The 23180-nt window shown below is 42.1% G+C and overlaps 1 protein-coding gene across 4 annotated transcripts in view; it reads right to left on the bottom strand.

The window, feature by feature from the left end:
• EIF4B (eukaryotic translation initiation factor 4B) overlaps positions 1-22862 on the bottom strand; it is a 38888-nt gene extending 16026 nt beyond the window's left edge. For 3 of the 4 annotated variants that reach the window (XM_063672747.1, XM_054442185.2, XM_063672748.1), the window contains exons 1-8: positions 22521-22861; positions 12398-12535; positions 9994-10202; positions 8949-9065; positions 7097-7151; positions 6329-6463; positions 1063-1200; positions 796-969 (exon numbers count right to left, since the gene is read on the bottom strand). In XM_063672747.1, coding sequence (XP_063528817.1) covers positions 796-969; positions 1063-1200; positions 6329-6463; positions 7097-7151; positions 8949-9065; positions 9994-10202; positions 12398-12535; positions 22521-22533 — 979 coding nt within the window. In that variant the 5' untranslated portion in view covers positions 22534-22861. Of the gene's footprint in view, positions 1-795; positions 970-1062; positions 1201-6328; positions 6464-7096; positions 7152-8948; positions 9066-9993; positions 10203-12397; positions 12536-22520 lie in introns of all 4 variants that reach the window. The other variant, XM_054442186.2, reaches the window with a different exon arrangement.
• Positions 22863-23180: the final 318 nt, after the last annotated feature.

Here is a 23180-nt window from a genome sequence, read left to right as displayed (position 1 = left end):
ATTTTTGTATTTTTAGTACAGATGGGGTTTCACCATGTTGGCCAGGCTGGTCTCGAACTCTTGACCTCAAATGATCTGCCCACCTTGGCCTCCCAAAGTGCTGAGATTACAGGTGTGAGCCACTGCACCTGGCCTTAATGCTTAGTTTTTAACCCCATAGTACCAATTATGGGCTACAGGACTATGTTTAATCTGAATTTCATTTCCCTCACTTGAAAAATGGAGCTAAAACCATCTGTTTTAAGTGTAATTTACTGAGATCACAACATAACAGTATCTGGCAATTTTTTTTTCCATTTCTACTGTTTATTCAATAAATTTTAACTGAAAAATCTATCTGTGAAGGCATATGAGATGAAAACAATTCGACTGCTGTGTTTCCACTGATGTCATCCTTAGCCAATGCTTTTTTTTTTTTTTTTTTTTGAGACGGGGAGTCTCACTGTCGTCACCCAGGCTGGAGTGCAGTGGCGCCATCTCCACTCACGGCAAGCTCCGCCTCCCAGGTTCCCACCATTCTCCTGTCTCAGCCTCCCTAGTACCTGGGACTACAGGCGCCTGCCACCACGCCTGGTAGAGACGGGGTTTCACCATTAGCCAGGATGGTCTCGATCTCCTGACCTCGTGATCTGCCCACGCCTGGCCAGCCAATGCTCTTTCTACTATGCTTTGCTGCTTCCTGTACAATGTGCAAATTATATTTGTGCCCAACTCAGTACTCTGTAACACAATCACAAATTTTCCATAGTTTTCCCAGTTTCTGCTCCATGAAGTAAGTAAAAAGAAAACCATTACCTCTATCATCACGCCTATAATCATCCCGAGAGTAATCATCTCTGGAGCTCCACGACCGATCATCCCGTCTGTCATATCGGTCTTCATAGCGGTCCCCGCCTCCTCTGTAGTCATCATCCCTGCGATACCCACTGCCAAATGCTCTTCTGCCACTGCCTATCCGGGAATCATAGCCTGTAAATATATCCCAAATTATAATCATCACAGCAGAGGGGGAAAAAAAAGGCAAAGTTACTGAAAGAGCAATTCAACATGTTTTACAATTACCTCTATCATAGTCTCTGCTGCCTCGGTCATCATAGCGATCCCGGCCACCATATCGATCCATATCCCGGCGTGGGCCATCCCGATACCCATCCCGATACCCATCCCGATACCGGTCTGAATCATAACGATCTCGATACTCTAGAGGAAAGAGACAAGTAACACCATCCCCTTTTCTCTGACACCATTAATAGGAACACGGTAAGCTATCAGACCAATTTGGAAGAATTTGTTTATTTAAATTTTCTATCTGATGTCTTCAAAAAGTTTCCCTGGTGAAATAAATGTTGCTCAGCTAATAATTTGGGAAGGGTGGGTTGGAAATAAAAAAATCCCTAAATATTCCATAATGAATTTCCAGAAGGAGAAAAGGTTTACATGCAAAAACAAAAAAAAAACAAAGCACAAGACACTAAAACAATACAGCTGGAATCTTCCATGTTTGATCCCAAAGACCACTTATTTTTTAATTAAAAAAATTTTTTTAGCCAGTCACAGTGGCTCACGCCTGTAATCCCAGCAGCACTTTGGGAGCCTGAGGCGGGCAGATCACGAGGTCAAGAGATCGAGACCATCCTGGCCAATGTGGTGAAACCCCGTCTCTATTAAGAATACAAAAATTAGCTGGGCCTGGTGACGCACACCTGTAGTCCCAGCTACTTGGGAGGCTGAGACAAGAGAATGGTGTGAACCTAGGAGGTGGAGGTTGCGCTGAGATCATGCCCCTGTACTCCAGCCTGGCGAGAGAGTGAGACTATGTCTCAAAAAAAAAAAAAAAAAAAAAAAAAAATTTTTTTTTTTTTTTTTTTTTGAGAGACAGTCTCTCTATGCTGCCCAGGCTGGTCTTGGACTCCTGGGTTTGAACAATCCTCCAGCCTTGGTCTCCCAAAGTGCTGGGATTATAGGCCTAAGCCATAACACCCAGCTTCAAAGATCACTTTAAGAGGCAAATAAAATGAGAAACAATATATGCAACATATGACTAACAGGACATAATTTTCTATTGAATTTTAGGAGCTTAAATCAATTTCTGCACTGCTGATCATAATTTTAAACGGTACAAATACACTTTGGGAGGCTGAGGTTGGTGGATTGCCTGAGCTCAGGGGTTTGAGACCAGCCTGGGCAACATGGTGAAACCACAACTCTATCAAAAATACAAAAAATTAGCCGGGCATGGTGGTGCAGGCCTGTCGTCCCAGCTACTTGGGAGGATGAGGTGGAAGGATCACTTGAGCCAGGGAGGCAGAGGTTGCATTGATCCAAGATTGTGCCAAGGCACTCCAGCCTGGGCGACACAGTGAGACTTCCTCTCAAAATAAATAAATGAATCAATAAATTAGTATAAATACTGAAAGTTGTATTAGAACTATGCATGAAAAGATTTGAAGTCATGTATACCCTTCTTGACCAACAATTTAATTTCTTGAAATTCACCGAGGAAATAATTGGATGTGTGATAAAGATACACGTACAAAGACATTCATTGCAATGTTACATTATAAACTATATTTTACACACACATGTGCATTTCAGTATCAGAGGACCCTAAATACTAGAAATCTGTATAAAGAAATGTAGTAGCTCAGATAGCAAACTGTGGGTAGCGTTATGTTGTTTGTAAAAGGGATAGCTGCTATTTAGCTCCAGCTGACTGTTGCTAGGATCTTCCAATTTTCTGAGAGAAGCTGGCAACCCAGATTTTAATGTTAAGAAAAAAAATCTGAATTTCTAAATATAAATTAACTAACTAAAACAACCTACACATGTTTTAAGGGCTGATAATTTATGTATGGGGGACAAACAGGGATCTTTTTCTTTTTTTTAGAGACAGAGTCTCACTCTGTCACCCAAGCTGGAGTGCAGTGGCACTATCACGGGCTCACTGCAACCTCTGCCTCCCGGGTCCAAGCGATTCTCCTGCCTCAGCCTCCCCAGTAGCTGAGGTTACAGGTGTCCGGCTAATTTTTTTTTGTATTTTTAGTAGGGACAGGGTTTCACCGTGTTAGCCAGGATGGTCTCAATCTCCTGACCTCATTATCCGCCCGCCTCCGCCTCCCAAAGCTGGGATTACAGGCATGAGCCACCATGCCCGGCCAGGGATCTTTTTCTTGTGGCTGCTGTCTTTTAAATAATGATTTCATTTTGGAAACCACATAATTTTTACAGACCAGACATAACATTTCCTGGTATTATAAACTTTATGTATTAAAGAACACGCTAATGTTAGTAAAATGATTATAGAAATGATCTAAAACAGGACACATATAAGAAAATCAGCCCTGTGTTTATTTTGAAATGTGGTTTTAATTTTTGGAGATGCGATTTACACTTAATTTTATTTGGATAATACTGAAATTATGATAAGCTTGTATTTCCTGAGAAAGCACAGATCCATACTGGAGAAAAGCAGCACACGCTATTACTGACATTTCATAGGAATACTGAGTGTAATACCCCCCAACACCCCTCGGGGTTCTCTTTTTGGCCTAATGCTTGGGACAGGAGTCTCTGGATCTTTAATTCAGGTTAACTAAGTTGACTTTGGGGCAGCTTTGGATAACAACAGCACACTCACTCGTTATCCATCCTGCTTGCTCTAAATTCAAGGTTTCAGGTGAGAAAAGTCATGCCCCTGGACTCAAAACAGGACCCTTGGTCTGACTGTCTGCTTTTTCTTTCAAGAGCCATTTCTTCCCTGTTAACAATAGAATCTCTTGCATAAATGCTGAAGTTAATCACCTCACGTAGTTCTCCCCAAGACTTTGTTGTATCACAAAGTCATGTAAAAAGTCAGATATAAACTTGCTGATTTATCCTTCCTTCAGACCTATGACCCATTCTTCTTCCTTCTACATCTTAAAAGGTTAAGGACTCTCCTCTAAAAGGAATTATATCCCTTACTGCTTCCCCAATTATATTTAGTACAAAGCTCAAAAGGTACCTCACAAAATTAAAATGCTTGTGCTGGGAGCGCTGGCTCACACCTGTAATCCCAGCATTTTGGGAGGTCAAGGCAGGCGGATCATCTGAGGTAAGGAGTTAGAGACCAGCTGGCCAACATGGTGAAACCCCATCTCTACTAAAAAATACAAAAAATTAGCCAGGTGTGGTGGCGCACATCTGTAATCCCAGCTACTCAGGAGGCTGAGGCATGAGGAACACCCTGAACCTGGCAGGCAGAGGTTGCAGTGAGCCAAGATTGCCACTGCACTCCAGTCTGGGCAACACAGCAAGACTGTCTCAAACAAAACAAAACAAAACAAAGAGCTTGTAAATTTAAGTTGGTCTGTTTTTACTTAAACTATTTCAAACATACAGAAAAGTAAAAACGCCATTATAACAAACTTATGAACCTATTACTTAGGTTTAGTGAATGTCATATTTTGCCATGTCTACTTGTTTTTTGTTTAAAAGAAATGTTACAGACTAACAACAGAATTTTCCCCACCCCCACCAACAATCACAAGGGTGGTTAAATTACCATGCATAGCTTTATATTTTTACAACTTATGCATTAATACGTGGTATTGTTTTCAAATTTACATACAATTTTTTCCCCTTAATGTAACAGGTTTTGAATTTTATCCCTGTTGTTAGGCTATTAAGCATTTGATTACAGACAAACCACTACTTATTTATTTCTACTAGGTAGTAGCTTCTTTCCATTTTAAAAACAGTGTTGTCTATTTTTGTGTATTTTAATAAAGTTGCAGAATTTTCCCCATAAAGGTCTTTGTTAAAGTGATGTATGTAATTAACCTATACTCCTACCCCATGATATTTCCCACTCCCCTATCTTTCCGCACCCCAACTGTTTATTCACACAGTCTCTTCCCTCCACTATAATATATGCCCAATAAAGACAGGATTTTCTTGTTTTTGTTCACTGCTATATCTTGAACATTTAAGTGAATCAATTTTTATTAGAAAAAATTACACTGCTATATCTTTGTTCACTGCTATATCTTGAGTATTTTTAAAGTGAATCAATATTTTTATTTTAAAAAGTTACATTTTAGGCCAGGCGCAGTGGCGCATGCCTGTAATCCCAGCACTTTGGGAGGCTGAAGCAGGAGGATCATCTGAGGTCAGGAGTTCAAGACCAGCCTGACCAACATGGAGAAACCCCATCTCTACTAAGAATACAAAATTAGCCGGGCGTGGTGGCACATGCCTGTAATCCCAGCTACTTGGGAGGCTGAGGCAGGAGAATCGCTTGAACCTAGGAGGCGGAGGTTGAGGTGACCTGAGATCATGCCATTGCACTCCAGCCTGGGCAATAAGAGCGAAACTCCGTCTCGAAAAAAAAAAAAAAATTACATTTTAATTTTTTGCTACAAGCATATAGTAATGCAACTGATCGGCCGGGCGCGGTGGCTCACGCCTGTAATCCCAGCACTTTGGGAGGTCAAGGCGGGCGGATCATGAGGTCAAGAGATCGAGACTATCCTGGCCAACATGGTGAAACCCCGTCTCTACTAAAAATACAAAAATGAGCCGGGTGTGGTGGCGCGCACCTGTAGTCCCAGCTACTTGGGAGGCTGAGGCAGTAGAATCACTTGAACCCAGGAGGTGGAGGTTGCAGCGAGCCAAGGTCACGCCACTGCACTCCAGCCTGGGCGACAGAACGAGACTCCGTCTCAAAAAATATATATATATAAAAAAGTAATGCAACTGATCTTTGTATGCTGCTCTTCACCCAGCAATCATGCTGAACTCTTATTTCAAATAGCTCACTTTGTAGAATCTGTTGGATTTTTTTTGAGACAGGGTCTCGCTCTGTCACCCAGTCTAGACCTCCTGGGCTCAAGAAGTCCTCTTGCCTCAGCTTGCTGAATAGCTAGGACTGCAGGTGCGCACCACCACGTCAGCTTTTTTTTTTTTTTTTTTTTTTTGGTAGATAGGGTCTTGTTTTGTCACTCAGGCTGCTCTCAAACTCCTGGCCTTAAGCAATCCACCTGCCTTGACCTCCCAAAGTGTTGGGATTATAGCCACCATGCCCAGTTTGGGCTTCTTTATAAACAACTGTCTCCAAAAAAAGAGAAATGTCTGTCCCTTAGTTTGGTTAAGTTTCCAAAAAAATTATTAATTTATCAAATTCGTTTTCTGCATCTATCAGTTCTTTCAGATATTATCCAAAATTTTTCTTAATCTGCTTTCCCCCTTCTATCTGTTAATGTGGTCTGATCATCTGTAACACATTTGTCCTATTACTAAATAGCCTCCCAAAGCACAGAAGAAGCTAACTTCATAAAAACAAACTTACTGTCTCCAAAGCTATCATCACCTCTTCTAGGTGGGTAGTCATCAAAGCTGTCTGTAGCAGGACGAGCCCTCCAGTCTGTATCTGTTTTGTCAGAATCCCGATTTCTATCACGGCCAAAAGAACGATCATCCCTGTCTACAGATACATTAAAACAAAAACCGTAAGTTAGCTCATAAAAACTTTGCCCAATATTTCTCACACATAGAAAACACCCATTTTACCCTATTTTTCACTTTCACGTCACACTGTCATCCCAGTTACCTCAGGCCCCATAAGTACATGCTCCAATTCAACCCCAGGTGGCTCTTTTCCTCCCATTTTTTCCTATTGGTTTAATGCTTAGCTATCTCAAGTTCCGTATGGGCCAGGAGTCCCTGAAACATATACAAATTAGGTCCCTTTTGTGACCAACATGCTGTTAGGCAGCTAATCTATTTATCATCTATTTAATGTTCATCTAGATCAATCAGTCTTCTCAATCTTGACATGCATTTTGGGCTGCATAATTCTTTGTTGATGGGGACTGTCCTACTCCCTATAGAATTAACCCCTGGATTCTACTTATGTCAGCAGCACTCCTTCCAATTGTGACAACCTACAATGTCTTCAAACATTGCCAGAAGTCCCCTGTGGGGCAAAACTGATTGAAAACTGTTACTGTAGATTCAGGCAGGCCCACCACTACCCCTATTCAAATTTTCTGGGAAAGGATGGCTTGGTGTCATCCTAGGACCATTACCAAACAGAAATCTCTACCAGTTTCCTTACCTTTATCCTGTGCTTGATCAGCAACGTCCACTCGAATTCTCCTGTTACCTAGAGACTGAGAGCATAGGACCATATTAACCAACCTTTTGCCCCATTATGCACAAATCCCTTGAGTGACCTTGAACGTCTGGGCATAGCAGAAGCACTAGGGGAAGGAAGATAAAGGAAAACACTGTAATCTGCTAACACTCCAATTTGTGGGCTAAAGAGTCCTTTATAAAGACGTAAAAATTCAACAAATTTAAGCTGGCCTTGAATATTAGGTCAATTGTCATACTATTTTTACAAAGCTTAATTTCACAGAATAGAATTAACTTTTTAACTATCCAAGGTTATTTGTCAAGTGTAGCAAATTAAAAAAATAATTCTCACACAACTAGCTGAATAAAAGGCATATTTGGTGCCACAACAATTATTTATCAAAATTTATAGAAGCCAGGTGCAGTGGCATGTACCTACAGTCTCAGCTATTTGGGAGGCTGAGGCAGGAGGATCACTTAAGCCCAGGAGTTCAAATCCAGCCTGGGCAATATAGCGAGACCCTGTCTCTTAAAAACAAAAACACCCAACACATTTACAGAGCCCCTACTACTACTATGTACCAGCAAAATTGCATAAAGCATGCTCTGTCTACAATCTTAGTTTCTTTCACTCAGTATTACCTTCAGATAAATCAGTTCTTCCAGAGATACCCTCTGACTTCCCTTTCCCACATCATTATTTATATACTTTGAACCCAATTAATTCTATTGCTGATTTTTCCTCATTTCATAGTAGAATCTACAGTTGAAGAAGGATAACAATGATTTTTAGTTAAAAATACCCAAAACTATATTAAACACCACTATAATGAAATCTCTAGTAACAAAGTAACTCTTAAATATGGACCACAACAATATATTAAGTAATAGTTAATCTAGTAAACATCAAATAGTTAACAATTGCATGGTATTCTTTTTCTTATCCAGACTGAATAAAGTTAGAGACCAGTAATGTTAATAAAAATCTAAAAATAATCCAATAAGAGTAACTCTGGAACAAGATTAGACCTTCATATGCATTTAACTAAGTACATTAATTTTTATCTCTATTTCACACTGACTACAGATTATCATGATGGTAGGTAATCAATTATAAGGCAGCAAAACTATTTCCAAGAGGTGTTGATTTCAATCATGTCATATGGCAAATTAGGACTACAGAAATATGGCACAAATGGCACTAGAAATTGCCTTATCAATAAACAATAAGGTGTTTTGGGAGTTAAAGGAGGAAAAGTCTTTTTTCTTCTGAGATATAAGCCTCTCAAGTCCTTGGACAGGAAAACCTTTGGGGGCAGTGTTGACAAGCAGAAGGACTGGATATTTATTGTCACTCTCCTGTAAATATTCCTTTGTAGGAAATGTTTCCAAATCCTCTTAAATGAACAAAAATATCATTACAACACTTCCCTGAAAATGAGATATGCCTTTCAATACTAAACAAACTTGATTTTTCTATTTGCCTTTATCAGGTCAGATTACTTTGAAAAAGCAACGCCATAAGAGTTGAGGCAACACTGTGGGTAAACCAGTGTAGGACTTAATTAGAGACCTGGTGTGTGGTGGGTTTCTTCCACAACTGTCCACCTAAGTACTTCTCTAAATTATTGGGGCCTACTGAATTTGCTGAAGTGTGACTTGCTAGATGTTGAATGTTAAGTGATATACTGTTAAATAATGCAGGCCTTTATCTGTAGATATGGGAATCTTTGAAGTGAGCCTCTCACTCAACCTAAAAAATACCAGTTTGATCAACAAACATGAGATTTGTGAACTTATACCCCTCATATCCCCACTCTTATTTTCTTTACCTCTTCATTGAGACTCAGGGCACTGAGCAGGGAATCCAGGTCCTCAAATTCAGCATAACCAAAACCTTTCAACCTCTCTGGATTGCTGGGTTCACGTGGTAAACGCACTGCACTGATCTGAAGGAATAAAAAACAACAACAAAGTTTCCCAACGTTCTTCTTCATTTGTCATTTTTTGAGAGAACTACAAAGCATTACTGTATGTGCATGAATTTTTCTGAATACACAAGAACATGGTTGTCTCAGGAGGAAAACTGATGCAGAGGGATAGTAGAAACTTTACTAAATGCCCTATTATACCTTCTGAATTTTGAACTACATGAATTTAACTCTCAAAAAAAAAAAAGATGAATTCAGGCCAGGCGCAGTGGCTCATGCCTGTAGTCCCAGCACTTTGGGAGGCCGAAGCAGGTGGATCATCTGAGGTCAGGAGTTCAAGACCAGCCTGACCAACATAGTGAAACCCTATCTCTACTAAATACAAAAAATTAGCTGGGCATGTAATCCACTGTACTCCAGCCTGGATGACAGAATGAGACTCTGTCTCAAAAAAATAAATAAATAAATAAAATAAAATAAATAAATAAGTTAATTAAATAAAAATAAAAAACATATATATACACATAAAATTTTGATTTTATTTTTTTTCTTTGAGATGGTGTTTCACTCTTGCTGCCCAGGCTGGAGTGCAACGGCGCAATCTCGGCTCACCACAACCTCCGTCTCCCAGGTTCAAGCAATTCTCCTACCTCAGCCTCCCAAGTAGCTGGGATTACAGACATGTGCCACCACGCACAGCTAATTTTTATATTCTTAGTAGAGACAGGGTCTCACCACGTTAGCCAGGCTGGACTCGAATTCCTGACCTCAAATGATCCACCCGCCTCAGACTCCCAGAGTGCTGGGATTACAGGCGTGAGCCACCATTCCCGGCCTTAAATTATATTTCTAGTTGTTTTTTTAACAGCAACTGCCCATTCCACAATTAGTCTTTTTTAGACATTATCCTCAATATCTAGTTAATTATTACAACTTTTACGCTTACATTTAATCCTCGAAAGAATTCCTTAATTGACTCTTCTGTAACATCATAGGGTAGGTTTCCTAGAAAAGCAGTGTAGGGTGGCGATTTGGGAAGACGGCTCCGGTCGATATTGGGTTCCCGAGCAGCCCGTGGAGCAGTGGGAAGGATGGAACGGTCAATTGGAGGCGCCCTATACACATCGTCATCGTTACTGTGCCAAGTTGTTGAAACTAGGATAGAGGAATGAATGTAAGAAATTAGAAGAAACTTCTTTCACTACTGTCATAGAACAAGAGGACCCATGTTAACTGCCAAATATTAAACATGCTATACAAGAAAAACAGACAAAAAAAAGTGGGGGTTCAGTAATAAGGGCACTTTACAAAGAGAAGCTTCTGAGATTAATTATGACACCTTAATCCTTATGTAGCAAAGAAAGATTATTCCATAAATACAACTCTTTATGGAATATTACTGTGTGCCAGCTACTTTATATTCATTATATCCCATCTTATCTTTTTAACAGTCCTGTGAGGTTGTCCCCCATTCTACAGAAAAGCAAACTCAGATTTCAGACAGTAATTTGCCCAAGGTCACAGATGGTAAAGCTAGGATTCAAACCTGGGTCCCTCTTACTCCAGGTGTATTTAACCACTACTGACAACTCTCGTATTCCTAGCGGTGAGGTTGAAGTTGAGTATTTTTCTGCATGGTCTATCCTCCCTTAAAAACAACAACAGGCCCGGCTCGGTGGCTCACGCCTATAATCCCAACACTTCGGGAGGCCAAGGTGGATGGATCACCTGAGGTCAGGAGTTTGAGACCAGCCTGACTATTATGGTGAAACCCTGTCTCTACTAAAAATACAAAAATCAGCCAGGCGTGGTGGCGCGTGCCAGTAATCCCAGCTACTTGGGAGGCTGAGACAGGAGAATTGATTAAACCGGGAGGTGTTGCAGTGGGCCAAGAGATCGTGCCACTGCACTACAACCTGGGCGACAGAGTGAGACTCCATCTGAAAACAAACAAACAAAAAATACAACAACAAAAACAATCTTTTCCTACAGCACTGTCCATGAATTTGTACTTCAGATACCAACACTTATGGGAAGTATGACCTATATAAAATTTCCTGTTTTGGCCGGGTGCAGTGGCTCATGCCTGTAATCCCAGCACTTCGGGAGGCTGAGGGAGGTGGATCATGAGGTCAGGAGTTCAAGACCAGCCTGGCCAAAATGGTAAAACCCTGATTCTACTAAAAATACAAAAATTAGCTGGGTGCAGTGGCAAGGCACCTGTAGTCCCAACTACTCAGGCGGCTGAGGCAGGAGAATCGCTTGAACCCCGGGAGCAGAGGTTGCAGTGAGCAGAGAGCGTGCCACTTGCACTCCAGCCTGGGCAATAGAGTGAGACTCTGTCTCAAAAAAAATTTCCTGTTTTTAGGAATTATGAAAACAGGTCATAAGAAAAAATATTCTTTCAGCATGCAATAAAAGATTTTCAGGAAAAAAACAATGGTAATGAGATTTATGTCATACCTGGTAATTATAAAACATAGCTCCTTATTATTCCTGGTGACTCCCTGAAGGCACAGAACTTGTCCAAATGACTCTTCTTTATTTTCCCACCATAATTACTGTTCTCACTCCTTTTCCTCAGACCATTTTCGTTTACTCAAGGACACTCCGATTTTATACTAATAACACCTGGAACTAATTATTCCTTGGCTCTGAGTAAACATAGCCTACAGATTACACTAAAACATCACTTTTTTTTTTTTTTTGAGATGGAGTCTCGCTCTGTCTCCCACGCTGGAGTGTAGTGGCACGATCTCAGCTCACTGCACCCTCCGCCTCCCAGGTTCAAGCAATTCTCCTGCCCCAGCCTCCCGAGTAGCTGAAATTACAGGCACACGCCACCACGCCCAACTAATTTTTGTATTTTTAGTAGAGACGGGTTTTCACCATGTTGGCCAGGCTGGTCTTGAACTTCTGATCTCACGTGATCTGCCCACCTTGGCCTCCCAATGTGCTGGGATTACAGGTGTAAACCATCGCGAGCAGCCTGAAACATCACTTTATGAGGACCCCACAGAATTTTAGACCTAAAAGGAATTTTAAAAGATGATCTAGTTCTTACTCTTAAAATGAAGAAAATGAGGCCCAAAAGAATAGTAACTTAAGAAGTCTGTTAATGCAAGAACAAGAACTAGCAAAGCTCTCGTAAATGACCACTTCAGTCTTCACTGCGAAGTCTGATAGCCCAAACCTCATATTAAACCTTAGATTCTATAAAATATGTAAGATTTCAGGTGCTAAAAAATGAGTAAGTTCTTTTCAGATTACAAACAATGTGAATTATTATGTAATAGGTTTTGTCTAGAAAATAAGAAACATTCCAAACATGATGACAAAAGAAAAATTACCATCTCCTTCCAGGTCATCCGTTTCATCAGCCCAGCTGACTGGTTTGGAAACATAGGTGCTTCCTCCACCAGTACCCCCATCCTCAGCCAGAAAGTCTGTTAGGGAGATAGTCTTCCCCTTCTTATTCTTCTTTTTTGCTGTTTTAAAAGGCAAGAGAAAGATTATTCACCAATACTCAGGTATTTAAAGAGTTGTACAATGCAATATTGTAAAACATGATTTAGAAAGAAATAACATGGACACTCCTCAAATGGTTAAATTATGGCATTTCCATGAAGGGGTACTATGCAGACATAAATAAGAAATTTAAAAGTTGCAGAATACCTATTACGTGTAAACACATGTTTACGTATAGAAAAGGGTCTGAGTGTTTGAGATACACCCTGGAGAGTATGTTTGGGGTGTGGGGGCAACCTTTTATTTTCTACTATATTCACTTATCATTTGAGATCTTTAATTTTGTAACTACTTCTATTCAGTTACTACTTTCACTGCTCTTTGGATAAAAAAGATCAGTAAAAATTCTTATCTCACATAACATATTCAGTACGGTAGTTTTGAAGATTGTTTGACACTTGTAAACAAACCATATAGGGAAGGAATCACAACTATCTCTTTTTTTTTTTTTTTTTGAGACAGAGTCTTGCTCTTGTTGCCCAGGCTGGAGTGCAATGGTGCCATCTCGGCTCACTGCAACCTCTGCCTCCTGGGTTCAAGCAATTCTCCTGCCTCAGCCTCCCGAGTACTTGGGATTACAGGCACCTGCCACCACGCCCAGCTAATTTTTTTGTGTTTTTAGTAGAGACGGGGTTTTACCATGTTGGCCAGGCTGGTCTCGAACTCCTAACCTCAGGTGATCCTCCTGCCTCGGCCTCCCAAAGTGCTGGGATTACGATGTGAACCACCATACCTGGCCCCACTTTTTTTTTTGAGACAAGGTCTTGCTCTGTTGTCCAGGCTGTAGTTCAGTGGTGTAGCCATGGCTATCTGCAGCCTCAACCCTCCCATGCTCATGTGATCCTCCCACCTCAGCCTCCTCAATAGCTGGGACCACACGGGCACACCACCACGCCCAGCTGATTTTTAAAAAGTTTTTTAATTCCCTATGTTGCCCAGGCTGGTCTCAAGTATCCTGGAGGATCCTAGGCTCAAGTGATCCTCCTGCCTCAGCCTCCCAAAATGCTGCGATTACAGATATGAGCCATGGTGCCTGGCCACAACTATCAATTTACAAAAAAGGAAACTAAGTCTCAGAGAGGTTAAGTGAAACACTAGATGTCTGTAAAGTTACAGAGACATTAGATGGTTAGGCTGAAGATAAAACCCAAGTTTTTTTCATACGAAGTCCAAGGCTCTTTCTATATACCAAGGTATCCTTGCCTCTCAGCAGCTCATTCTATGTCAGGTTATCAAAACCACGGTAAAACATACTGCTATTTGAAAGTGTTCAAATGTTAACAGTCATATTCCCTAGATCTCTCTGCCTAGAAAAAATGTCCTCCTCTACTATAACAACACTGTATATGAGGATGTAATGCTAAAAGGAAAACACAAGAAAACCCTAATAACCAACACATTTAAGTGTTTCCCACAGTTATGGAATATTTAGTAATCTCCAAATGGCTCAACTTAGTGAACTGACACTGCTCTTTCTTTGTGGTCCTCAGAACTTCCGAGAAGTCACCACCAATCAAGAGCTGATTCAGAAGAGCAGACGGACTCAGTAAAGTTCCAGAACTGGCCTGATAGCAGCCACTACATGATTAAGAAAAAAACAAGCAGCTTTGTTGTAAAAAAGATCGGCTTCATGGTTTTTATAATCATGAATTTCTCCTCCATGTTCCAATTGTCACCTGATTTTTAATCCAAGAATATCAAACTTGATGTACCCCTTTGTTTAACTGAAGGTTGCTTTCTCACTTCGTATCTGCCTTTCTTTCAAATTTAACTTTCAGGAAATAAAGGTAACCAGTTTGCTATGAATGTTAACACATAGCCTTCTGGACACAATTAGAACCTGAAGTATTATGGTCTCAATGTGCAAACCAGATGAACCCGGCTAAAATAATCAAAGTTGACCATGAACATGGTATTTTCTGTATCTCTCAAGTGACTTAATATTAATCCAGCTCCAAAAGTATCGTTTATGATCAACCAGATCACATTTTGAATCCATCTTATGCTTTTTTTTTTTGAGACGGAGTCTCACTTTGTCATACAGGCTGGAGTGCAGTGGCGGGATCTCAGTTCACTGCAACCTCCGCCTCCCAGGTTCAAGCAATTTCTCCTGCCTCAGCCTCCCAAATGGTTGGGACTACAGGCGCGTGCCACCACGCCAGACTAATTTTTTTTTTTTTTTTTTAGTTTCACAGTGTTAGCCAGGATGGTCTCGATCTCCTGACCTTGTGATCAGCCTCCCAAAGTGCTGGGATTACAGACATGAGCCAACGCGCCTGCTTTTTCTTTTTCTTTTTTTTTTTGCAGTGGTGCAATCATGGCTCACTGCGGCTTTGACCTTTTGGGCTCAAGCAACCCTCCCACTGTAGCCTCTTGAGTAGCTGGGACTATAGGCATGCACCACTATGCCCGGCTAATTTTAAAATTTTTTGTAGAGGCGGGGGTCTTGCTACACTGCCCAGATTGGTCTTCAATTCCTGGCCTCAAGTGGTCCACCCGTCTCAGCCTTCCAAAGTGCTGGGATTAGATGTGAGCCACTGCACTTGGCCTTATTCCACAGCTTTCAAAGAATATGGTTACGGAGATGTTGGGTCTCATAGCACTTTTACTGCTGCAGCTCATATGCAAAGGTTTTTTTTTTTTTTTTTGAGAGGGAGTCTCACTCTGTTGTCCAGGCTGGAGTGCAGTGGCGCCATCTCGGCTCACTGCAACCTCTGCCTCCCAGGTTCAAGTGATTCTCCTGCCTCAGCCTCCCGAGTAGCTGGGATTACAGGAATGTGCCACCAAGCCTGGCTAATTTTTCTATTTTTAGTAGAGATGGGGTTTCACCATGTTGGCCAGGCTGGTCTGGAACTCCTGACCTCAAATGATCCACCCACCTCAGCCTCCCAAAATGCTGCGATTACAGGCATAAGCCACTGTGCCCAGCCTCATATGCAAAGATCTATGGGAGATTTTAATAAGCTAACACGACATGAGGTAAACCACTTACAGTACATGGGCTTATTTTAGACTTTTTCATATCATTTAATTAAAAAATAGTGTCTGGGATTAATATGATGCTAGCTACAGATCCTTACCCTCATGGGGCTTAATCTAGTATCATCAGCTAATATCCAATTATTAACCTGTCCTTCCACTGGGAGGATAAAAATAGAACCGGTGGTCAGTACAATAAGGTCAAGCTCAACAAAAGAACATAACAATCTGAAAAAGGTATCCCTTTCCTCTGTGTTCTATATACGTATCTTCTACCAAAACAGCAGAATGTGGAATTAATCTGCCCTTTAGTCCGATTTGGCTTAAATCAACTTTGTAGATCACAGTTTCTCAACTCTCACCCCTTGACTCCTTTGACAAACAAGTTTCTTCTTTAACGTTATTTGAAATTTCCAAACAAATTAAATATCATGACTAAAAAATATTAAAAGCACTTTTAAATCTTAGAATGTCTTTTCAAATCACAAGTCTCCCCCTCCTCTGATTACCACCCACTCCCAGGCCCTCTGGTTAAGAAATTACTATTGGGTGTGGTGGCTCACGCCTGTAATCCCAACACTTTGGGAGGCCGAGGCGGACGGATCACGAGGTCAGGAGATCGAGACCATCCTGGCTAACATGGCGAAACCCCGTCTGTACTAAAAATACAAAAAAATTAGCCGGGCGTGGTGGCGGGCACCTGTGGTCCTAGCTACTCGGGAGGCTGAGGCAGGAGAATGGCGTGAACCCGGGAGGCGGAGCTTGCAGTGAGCTGAGATGGCGCCACTGCACTCCAGCCTGGGCTACAAAGCGAGACTCCGTCCCCTCCACAAAAAAAAAAAGAAAAAAAAAAGAAAAAAAAAAGAAATTACTGTTGGATGAGTCTCTCTTTTTTTTTTTTGAGACAGAGTTTTGCTCTTGTTGCCTAGGCTGGAGTGCAATGGTAGAATCTCGGCTCACCGAAACCTCCACCTCCTGGGTTCAAGCGATTCTCCTGACTCAGCCTCCCAAGTAGCTAGGATTACAGGCATGCACCACCACACCTGGCTAATTTTGTATTTTTAATAGAGATGGGGTTTCTCCATGTTGGTCAGGCTGGTCTCCAACTCCCAAACCCAAGTGATCTGCCCGCCTCTGTCTCCCAAAGTGCTGGGATTACAGGCCTGAGCCACTGTGCCTCACCTGTTAGATGAGTCTTAAAAAAACAGGCTAAAATTCCTTACAAGATCTTCAACTTATTTAACTGTAGCAGCAGCACTGACTCAGTCACAATATAAGCAGCAGGTTTAAAGGAATTAGCCCTTGGAAAGCAAAATCAATAAAACTAAAGTAGGTGCCCATGTTTGTTCCACTCCATTTCATTCCAATAACTGAGAAAAGATGTTATCTAAATCCTCCATGCCCTTTGCTCCCTCAATACCTAGGCCCATTACATGTTTAGATTTCAACAGTGTTCCCTCTGCTTTATAAGTAAAGCACTGTTTAATGCTCCAGGTTTATCAATCCTTTGCAATTCAACAATGAACTGGTCCAATTCTTTAATTTTCTCTAAATCTTATGTGAACTGGTTAAAAAGTTAACAAATCAATCACCTCACAAAACAAAACGTGTCCCAATTATTTATACATGGTCTACAGTGGGGAAAACACATCTCTAGCTCTTTATACACCCATACAGGTTTAATAAAAGATCTTAAAAATGGAAATATTGCCAAGTCCAGAAGCCCTTAAACAAGAGACAACACATTCATGGTTTTCTTAATAAACAGGATTTGTTATAATAGATACTAAAATAAATACAGCCTACTTCTTAACTCAGAGTTTCTCTATTTCAGCACTGCTGATATTTTAACTTAGGTAATTTTTTGTCATGGGGGGATCTTTAGCAGTTATCTCTGACTCTGCTCATTAGATGCCAATAGCAACCCCCGACCCCCATTCCACTCTGACAACCAAAAGCATCTCTGGACACTGCCAAATGCTCTGGCATGGGATGGAGGTTTGGGATGAAAAGACTGTCCCTTAGTTGAGAACCATGTTCTAAGTGATGTTTCACTACAATAAATAAAAAGATAAATGAAAAGGAAATGTTAGTCCTATATAAAGGACTTTTCTTTGAGGGTGATAAAAAGGTTCTGAAATTAGATAATAATGATGGTTGAACATCTCTGAATATACTAAACCCCACCAAATCACATAGGGTCTTGCTCTGTCACCCAGGCTGGAGTACAGTAGTGACATAATGGCTCGCTGCAGCCTTGACCTCCAGGGCTTAAGCAATCCTCCCACTGCAGCCTCCCAAGTAGCTGGGACCACAGGTACATGCCACCACCCCTGGCTAATTTTTAAAATTTTTTTTGTAGAGACGTGGTCTCACCATGTTACTTAGGCTGGTCTTGAATTCCTGGGCTTAAGTGATCCTCCTGCCTTGGCATCCCAAAGTGCTGGGATTACAGGCGTGAGCCACTGCACACAGTCCAAACTGTATACTTTAAAAGGGTAAATTTTATGGTATACAAATTACATTAAATAAAGCTGTTATTAAAAGTGAGTTCTGCCACATTCTCCATAATTAAAAGCTACTTTAGGCCAGACGTGGTGGCTCATGCCTGTAATCCCAGCACTCTGGGAGGCCAAGGTGGGAGGATCACCTGAGGTCGGGAGTTCGAGACCAGCCTGGCCAACATGGTGAAACTCCGTCTCTACAAGAACTGCTTGAACCCAGGAGGTGGAGATTGCAGTGAGCCGAGATCACGCCACTGCACTCCAGCCTGAGCCATAGAGTGAGACTCAGTCTCAAAACAAAAACAAAAACAAACAAAACAAAAGCTACTTTAAATATGAATTAATGATTAACAAATGTTTCTCTAAACCAACAACATTGTATAAACACAATCAATCCACCCAAATAGACTAGAATTAGACTAATTACATTGGTGTTTACAGCCCAGCCATGAAAAGACATTTCGTGCAATGTAATATAATATTTCACCTTCACCTTTACTGCACTATATAGATGCTCCCTGACTTACGATGAGACTGTCAGGATAAACCCTTCTCAAGTAAAAAATGCATTTACTATCCGGATAAACCCACTGTAAAGTCAAAAAGATCCCAATGCAAGCCACCTTTTGATTTAGTTGGGGATTGGGTAAGTTTAGCATAGTAGAGATAAACACTGAGTCAAAACTCATAAGCTCCACCATCTTGACGCCCGTACAGGTTCAGTTACATGACCTCTCTGTGCCCAATTACTTCATTTTGACAGAAGAAGAAAGATGCCATACTACCTTTTCCTTATCCCTCCAGGGATACTCAATTTGATCATATACATAATCAAACAAAATAAGTGCCCAATGCATGCCATGCTAACCATTACACAAAATGGGAGACAGGAGGTACACAAATTCAAGTTAAACTTCTTGATTTGGTACTTTCCCACCATCAGGACCACAGCAGTATCTACTACAAATTTAAGAAACTGGCTCATAAATGTACATAAGGCAAACCTAATCACAAATAATTACTTAAAATACTGTACTCAAGTTCAGTTATTTCCTCTACCATCATAAAAGAGAATTCCAGAATGTTTTGAGATGAAATATACCTCTTTTTTCAATGACATTACTTAGAAACACTGCTTTATCTTAACTGACACTATTCTGTATTTGTATTTAAATTTTCGTAAAGAGTTTTAGTTTTGGCCTTCTGGGTATCTTACTCACAGAATAACATATACATGATAGAGGATGGAATTTGAAACTAGGGAATCCGTAAGCAATATATAATGGCAATCCTTAAAACCATTTCACTGTGAGAGTCAGCAGTGTTATGAAAACAACCACTGCAGAGCATCTTCTCCCTATAAAAATAATCAAATGAGATGTCACACAGGACGGCATTTTGAAGCATTATGGAAATGAAAGGCCTGTGCATGAGCTTACATATGTTATTTCCAATTTTGAAGTTTGTTTTTGTTTTTGTTTTTTGAGACGGAGTCTCGCTCTGTCGCCCAGGCCGGAGGTCAGTGGTGCAATCTCCATTCACTGCAACCTCTGCCTCCTGGATTACAGGCGTGAGCCACTGTGCCCAGCCCAACACCCGGCTAATTTTTGTATTTTTAGTGGAGACTGGGTTTCACCATGTTGGCCAGGCTGGTCTCGAACTCCTGTTCTCAGGTGTTTCACCCACCTCAGCTTCCCAAAGTGCTGGGATTACAGGCATGAGCCACTGCACCCTCCCCAATTTGAAAGCATTTTAAATGTTAACCTGTATCAAACACATTTGACTCCCTCTAGGTAAGGGGACAGCAGATAAATAATGACCACTTTCCAGATAAACTGAGATTCAAGCGGTAACTGGCTTATTACTGGCAAGTCTACTAAAGTAAAATTTTCACAATGAAAATTTAAGAAAAATGAAAAACTTCGTATTTTTAAGATTTTTTTTTTTTTTGAAATGGAGTCTTGCTCTTTTGCCCAGTGGAGTGCAATGGCACAATCTCGGTTCACTGCAACCTCCCCCTCCCAAGATTGAAGCGATTCTCCTGCCTCAGCCTCCGGAGTAGCTGGGATTACAGGCACGCGACACCACGCCCAGCTAATTTTTGTATTTTTAGTAGAGGCAGAGTTTCACCATGTTGGTCAGGTTGGTCTCCAACTCCTGACCTAGTGATCCGCCCGCCTCGGCCTCCCAAAGTGCTGGGATTACAGGCGTAAGCCACCGCGCCCGGCCTGTAAGAATTATTTTTAAGAAGCAAAGCAAGGAATTAAGTGTACTGGCTCAATGTATCAAGTTTCTAGGAATTCAAACTATCCTCATTCTATAGTTAGTTTTGAGACCTACCTTAGTTCTTGAAGGTCAATAATGGATCACACTGGAAACTGGTATTGCTGCAAAGAATTTTTTGGTCTCATTTAACAGTAAAAGAGGCGTATGAAGTTGTTTTATGTATCTTCACGCAGAATACATAACATCCATTTCCCACATCAGGGAATACTGGTTACTTCACAAAGCCAATGTGACTGGAAAGAGGAGCGGGGAAATAATCCGATAAACCCCAGATTCCTCAAGAACAGACTGAAAGATGTGATTTGTGCTCAGATACCAGTACCAGCTAAAAAGATTTACTGAAGTGAATTAAAGGAGATGAGGGTTTTCAAGGGGGTAGAGTAAATACGGAAGAACAGGAGAACGGGACGTCAGAGTAAATCCCTTTTATCAGTCTGGATTTCCCTCAACTAGGTAAAACGAAGGACATGAATTGTTGTCATATCTTCCGCCTCTAAAAATTACACAAAAGTTAAGAAAACACAGATTTTCTTCACTAAATTACGATACTAAATTGTTAAGGTGGCAAATCCAGACCAAGTAAGTACTTTAAGCAATGGTTAGTTTAAAATATATTTAGGACTTTTACTAGCCCACTGGAGAAAAAAATATGAACATTTTTGTAAACTTCAGATGCTTTCGGGCAGCATCCTAAACTGATGATGACACCTTGATACTTTTAAGTTGCTAAGGAATCTCAAAGATTATGACCTTGCTCTGCCAGCTGAGAGCAGTGTGGTCTTAAATAATATTCCTCAGCTGGGAAATACCACTAGCTCTCTGCAGTACCTCAGGATGGAAGGAGACAACATGTACAAAAGTGCTTGGTCAAGTGTCAAGCGTTACACCAATGAAAGATGTTCAAATGCACCTCAAATTTCTCAACATTTTCCAAAGCCAACCATAACCCTTAGCTTCTTTGTAATAGAGATGATGAATTACTAGGTAAGAAATGAGCACCCAGAGATAGTTCAAATAATGTTTTGAAGAATGCAAGGTCATGCCAGAGAAAACAAACTATATTCCCCAAACTAAAATCAATGCTACAAGATGTTGGGTCATCACTGCTCTTATAAGCCCATTAGAAATGTAATTAGACTCGCAAGGCACTGATATTCCCCTCCAAGGTTGTCTAAAGAAGTAAGCGACTCCAGCCACTAGTAAGCACTATTTTAAAAGTACCTGCTGGTAGTTGTACACTTACCTTAAAAAAAAAAAAGCTGAAATCTACCATTGGATCTATCCAAATTCAACCAACATGGAAGCGCCAGAAGAGAAACCTGATCCTGGCATATAGCTGCGCTGAGTAAAAAATGCCTCCAATTGAGTATGAGAAAAAAGCCTAGAAGGAAATCGAGGTGCACACCCGTGCTTCTCCAACACGTGTGCGCAGTACACTGGGTTCCCCACCCCCATCTAACGCCAATAGCCCCAACCTCCAAGCCTAACACACACACCCTTGGAAGAATACAGGCACAGGGCCACACTCTAGAAAGGGAAGACACAACCTAAAAGGACATAAAAAGAGCCCAACACAGGCGCGTTAAAAAGCTTCCCATCTGGGTTCTAGCGCACGCATTGAAGGCGCGCCCGTCTCTACTACCCTCGTGTCTCCTACCGCGCACGCGCACCGCTGCCTTCCCTCGCCCCTCCACCGACTCGCGTCGCGTTCCAACTGCTCCCCCCACAACACTTATTCCCCTGCCCCCGACTCCGGTCCGCTACAGCCTCGCGCCTTGGAAACGTAGTCTAATGTGCACTCGTCCGCGCAGCAACCGCCTCCTTCCTTCCTCCACGCCTTCACGCGGGCACGGTGCTTCACGTCTACGAAAAGGCCTCGCACCACCCGCACACCTTTCTGCGCCTCCTTCTCCAATTCAGGCCAGAGTCCACCATTACTGCCTATTCCAATCTCGCGCAGAAAGAGTGAAAAGAGTGTGAGGGGGAGGGGAAGGACACCTTCCCCTCCCCCCAAACATCCCGAGGCGGTAACCTAACATGGCCACGCCGCCAGCCTGCCGCAGCCCTCAATTCAGAAAGGAACCGGCGCCAGCAATTCCCCGACTTCAGGAAATCAGTGGATCACGCTCGGAGGGGGGTTTCAGAGCCCAGTCCTTGGCCGCGCTCGGCTGCTCACCTGAGGCCGCCATGTTGGGAGAGGGAAAGAGAACGCAAAAGACCCGGATGAGGCAATCACGTGATTATAGCGGGCGCGTCGAGCTATGAGACGCGAAGCTGGGAGGGGGCGGGGAGGTGAGGACGGAGACAGGAGGTGGGGCGGCGCTGCTCTAGGTTCGTAAAGCTGCGCGGCGAGGTGGCACGGCGTCCGACGGGAAGACATGTGCGACATGTGGCCAAAGGGGTGGGGCGTGGCTTGTCGCGAAACCCCTCACGCTTTACGTAGGGCTACACGCGAGCGCGGGGCTTGAGCTGAGTCCTGGCTGGCCTCCTGACGCACAGACTTCCTGCCGGAAGAGTGGCGGGAAGGGCGGGGCTTCGCTGCTAGTTCCGCTTACTCTGCACGGAGCCGGTGATGGGTGTGGCGAAATGGATGTTCTGAAAGGGAAGATTCTGAGTTTAATGTACTTTTTTGAGACGGAGTTTCGCTCTTGTTGTCCGGGCTGGAGTGCAATGGCGCGCGCGACCTCGCCTCACTGCAACCCCCGCCTCTCGGGTTCAGGCGATTCACCTGCCTCACCCTCCGAAGTAGCTGGGATTACAGGCGCCCACTACCATTCGCTGCTAGTTTTTTGTATTTTTAGTAGAAACGGGATATTTCACCATATTAGCCATGCTG

This window comes from Pongo pygmaeus, chromosome 10 (assembly GCF_028885625.2).
Source record: "Pongo pygmaeus isolate AG05252 chromosome 10, NHGRI_mPonPyg2-v2.0_pri, whole genome shotgun sequence".
Classification (NCBI taxonomy): Eukaryota; Metazoa; Chordata; class Mammalia; order Primates; family Hominidae; genus Pongo; species Pongo pygmaeus.
Note: the sequence above shows the minus strand (reverse complement) of the source record. Positions and strands in the feature narration are given on the sequence as shown.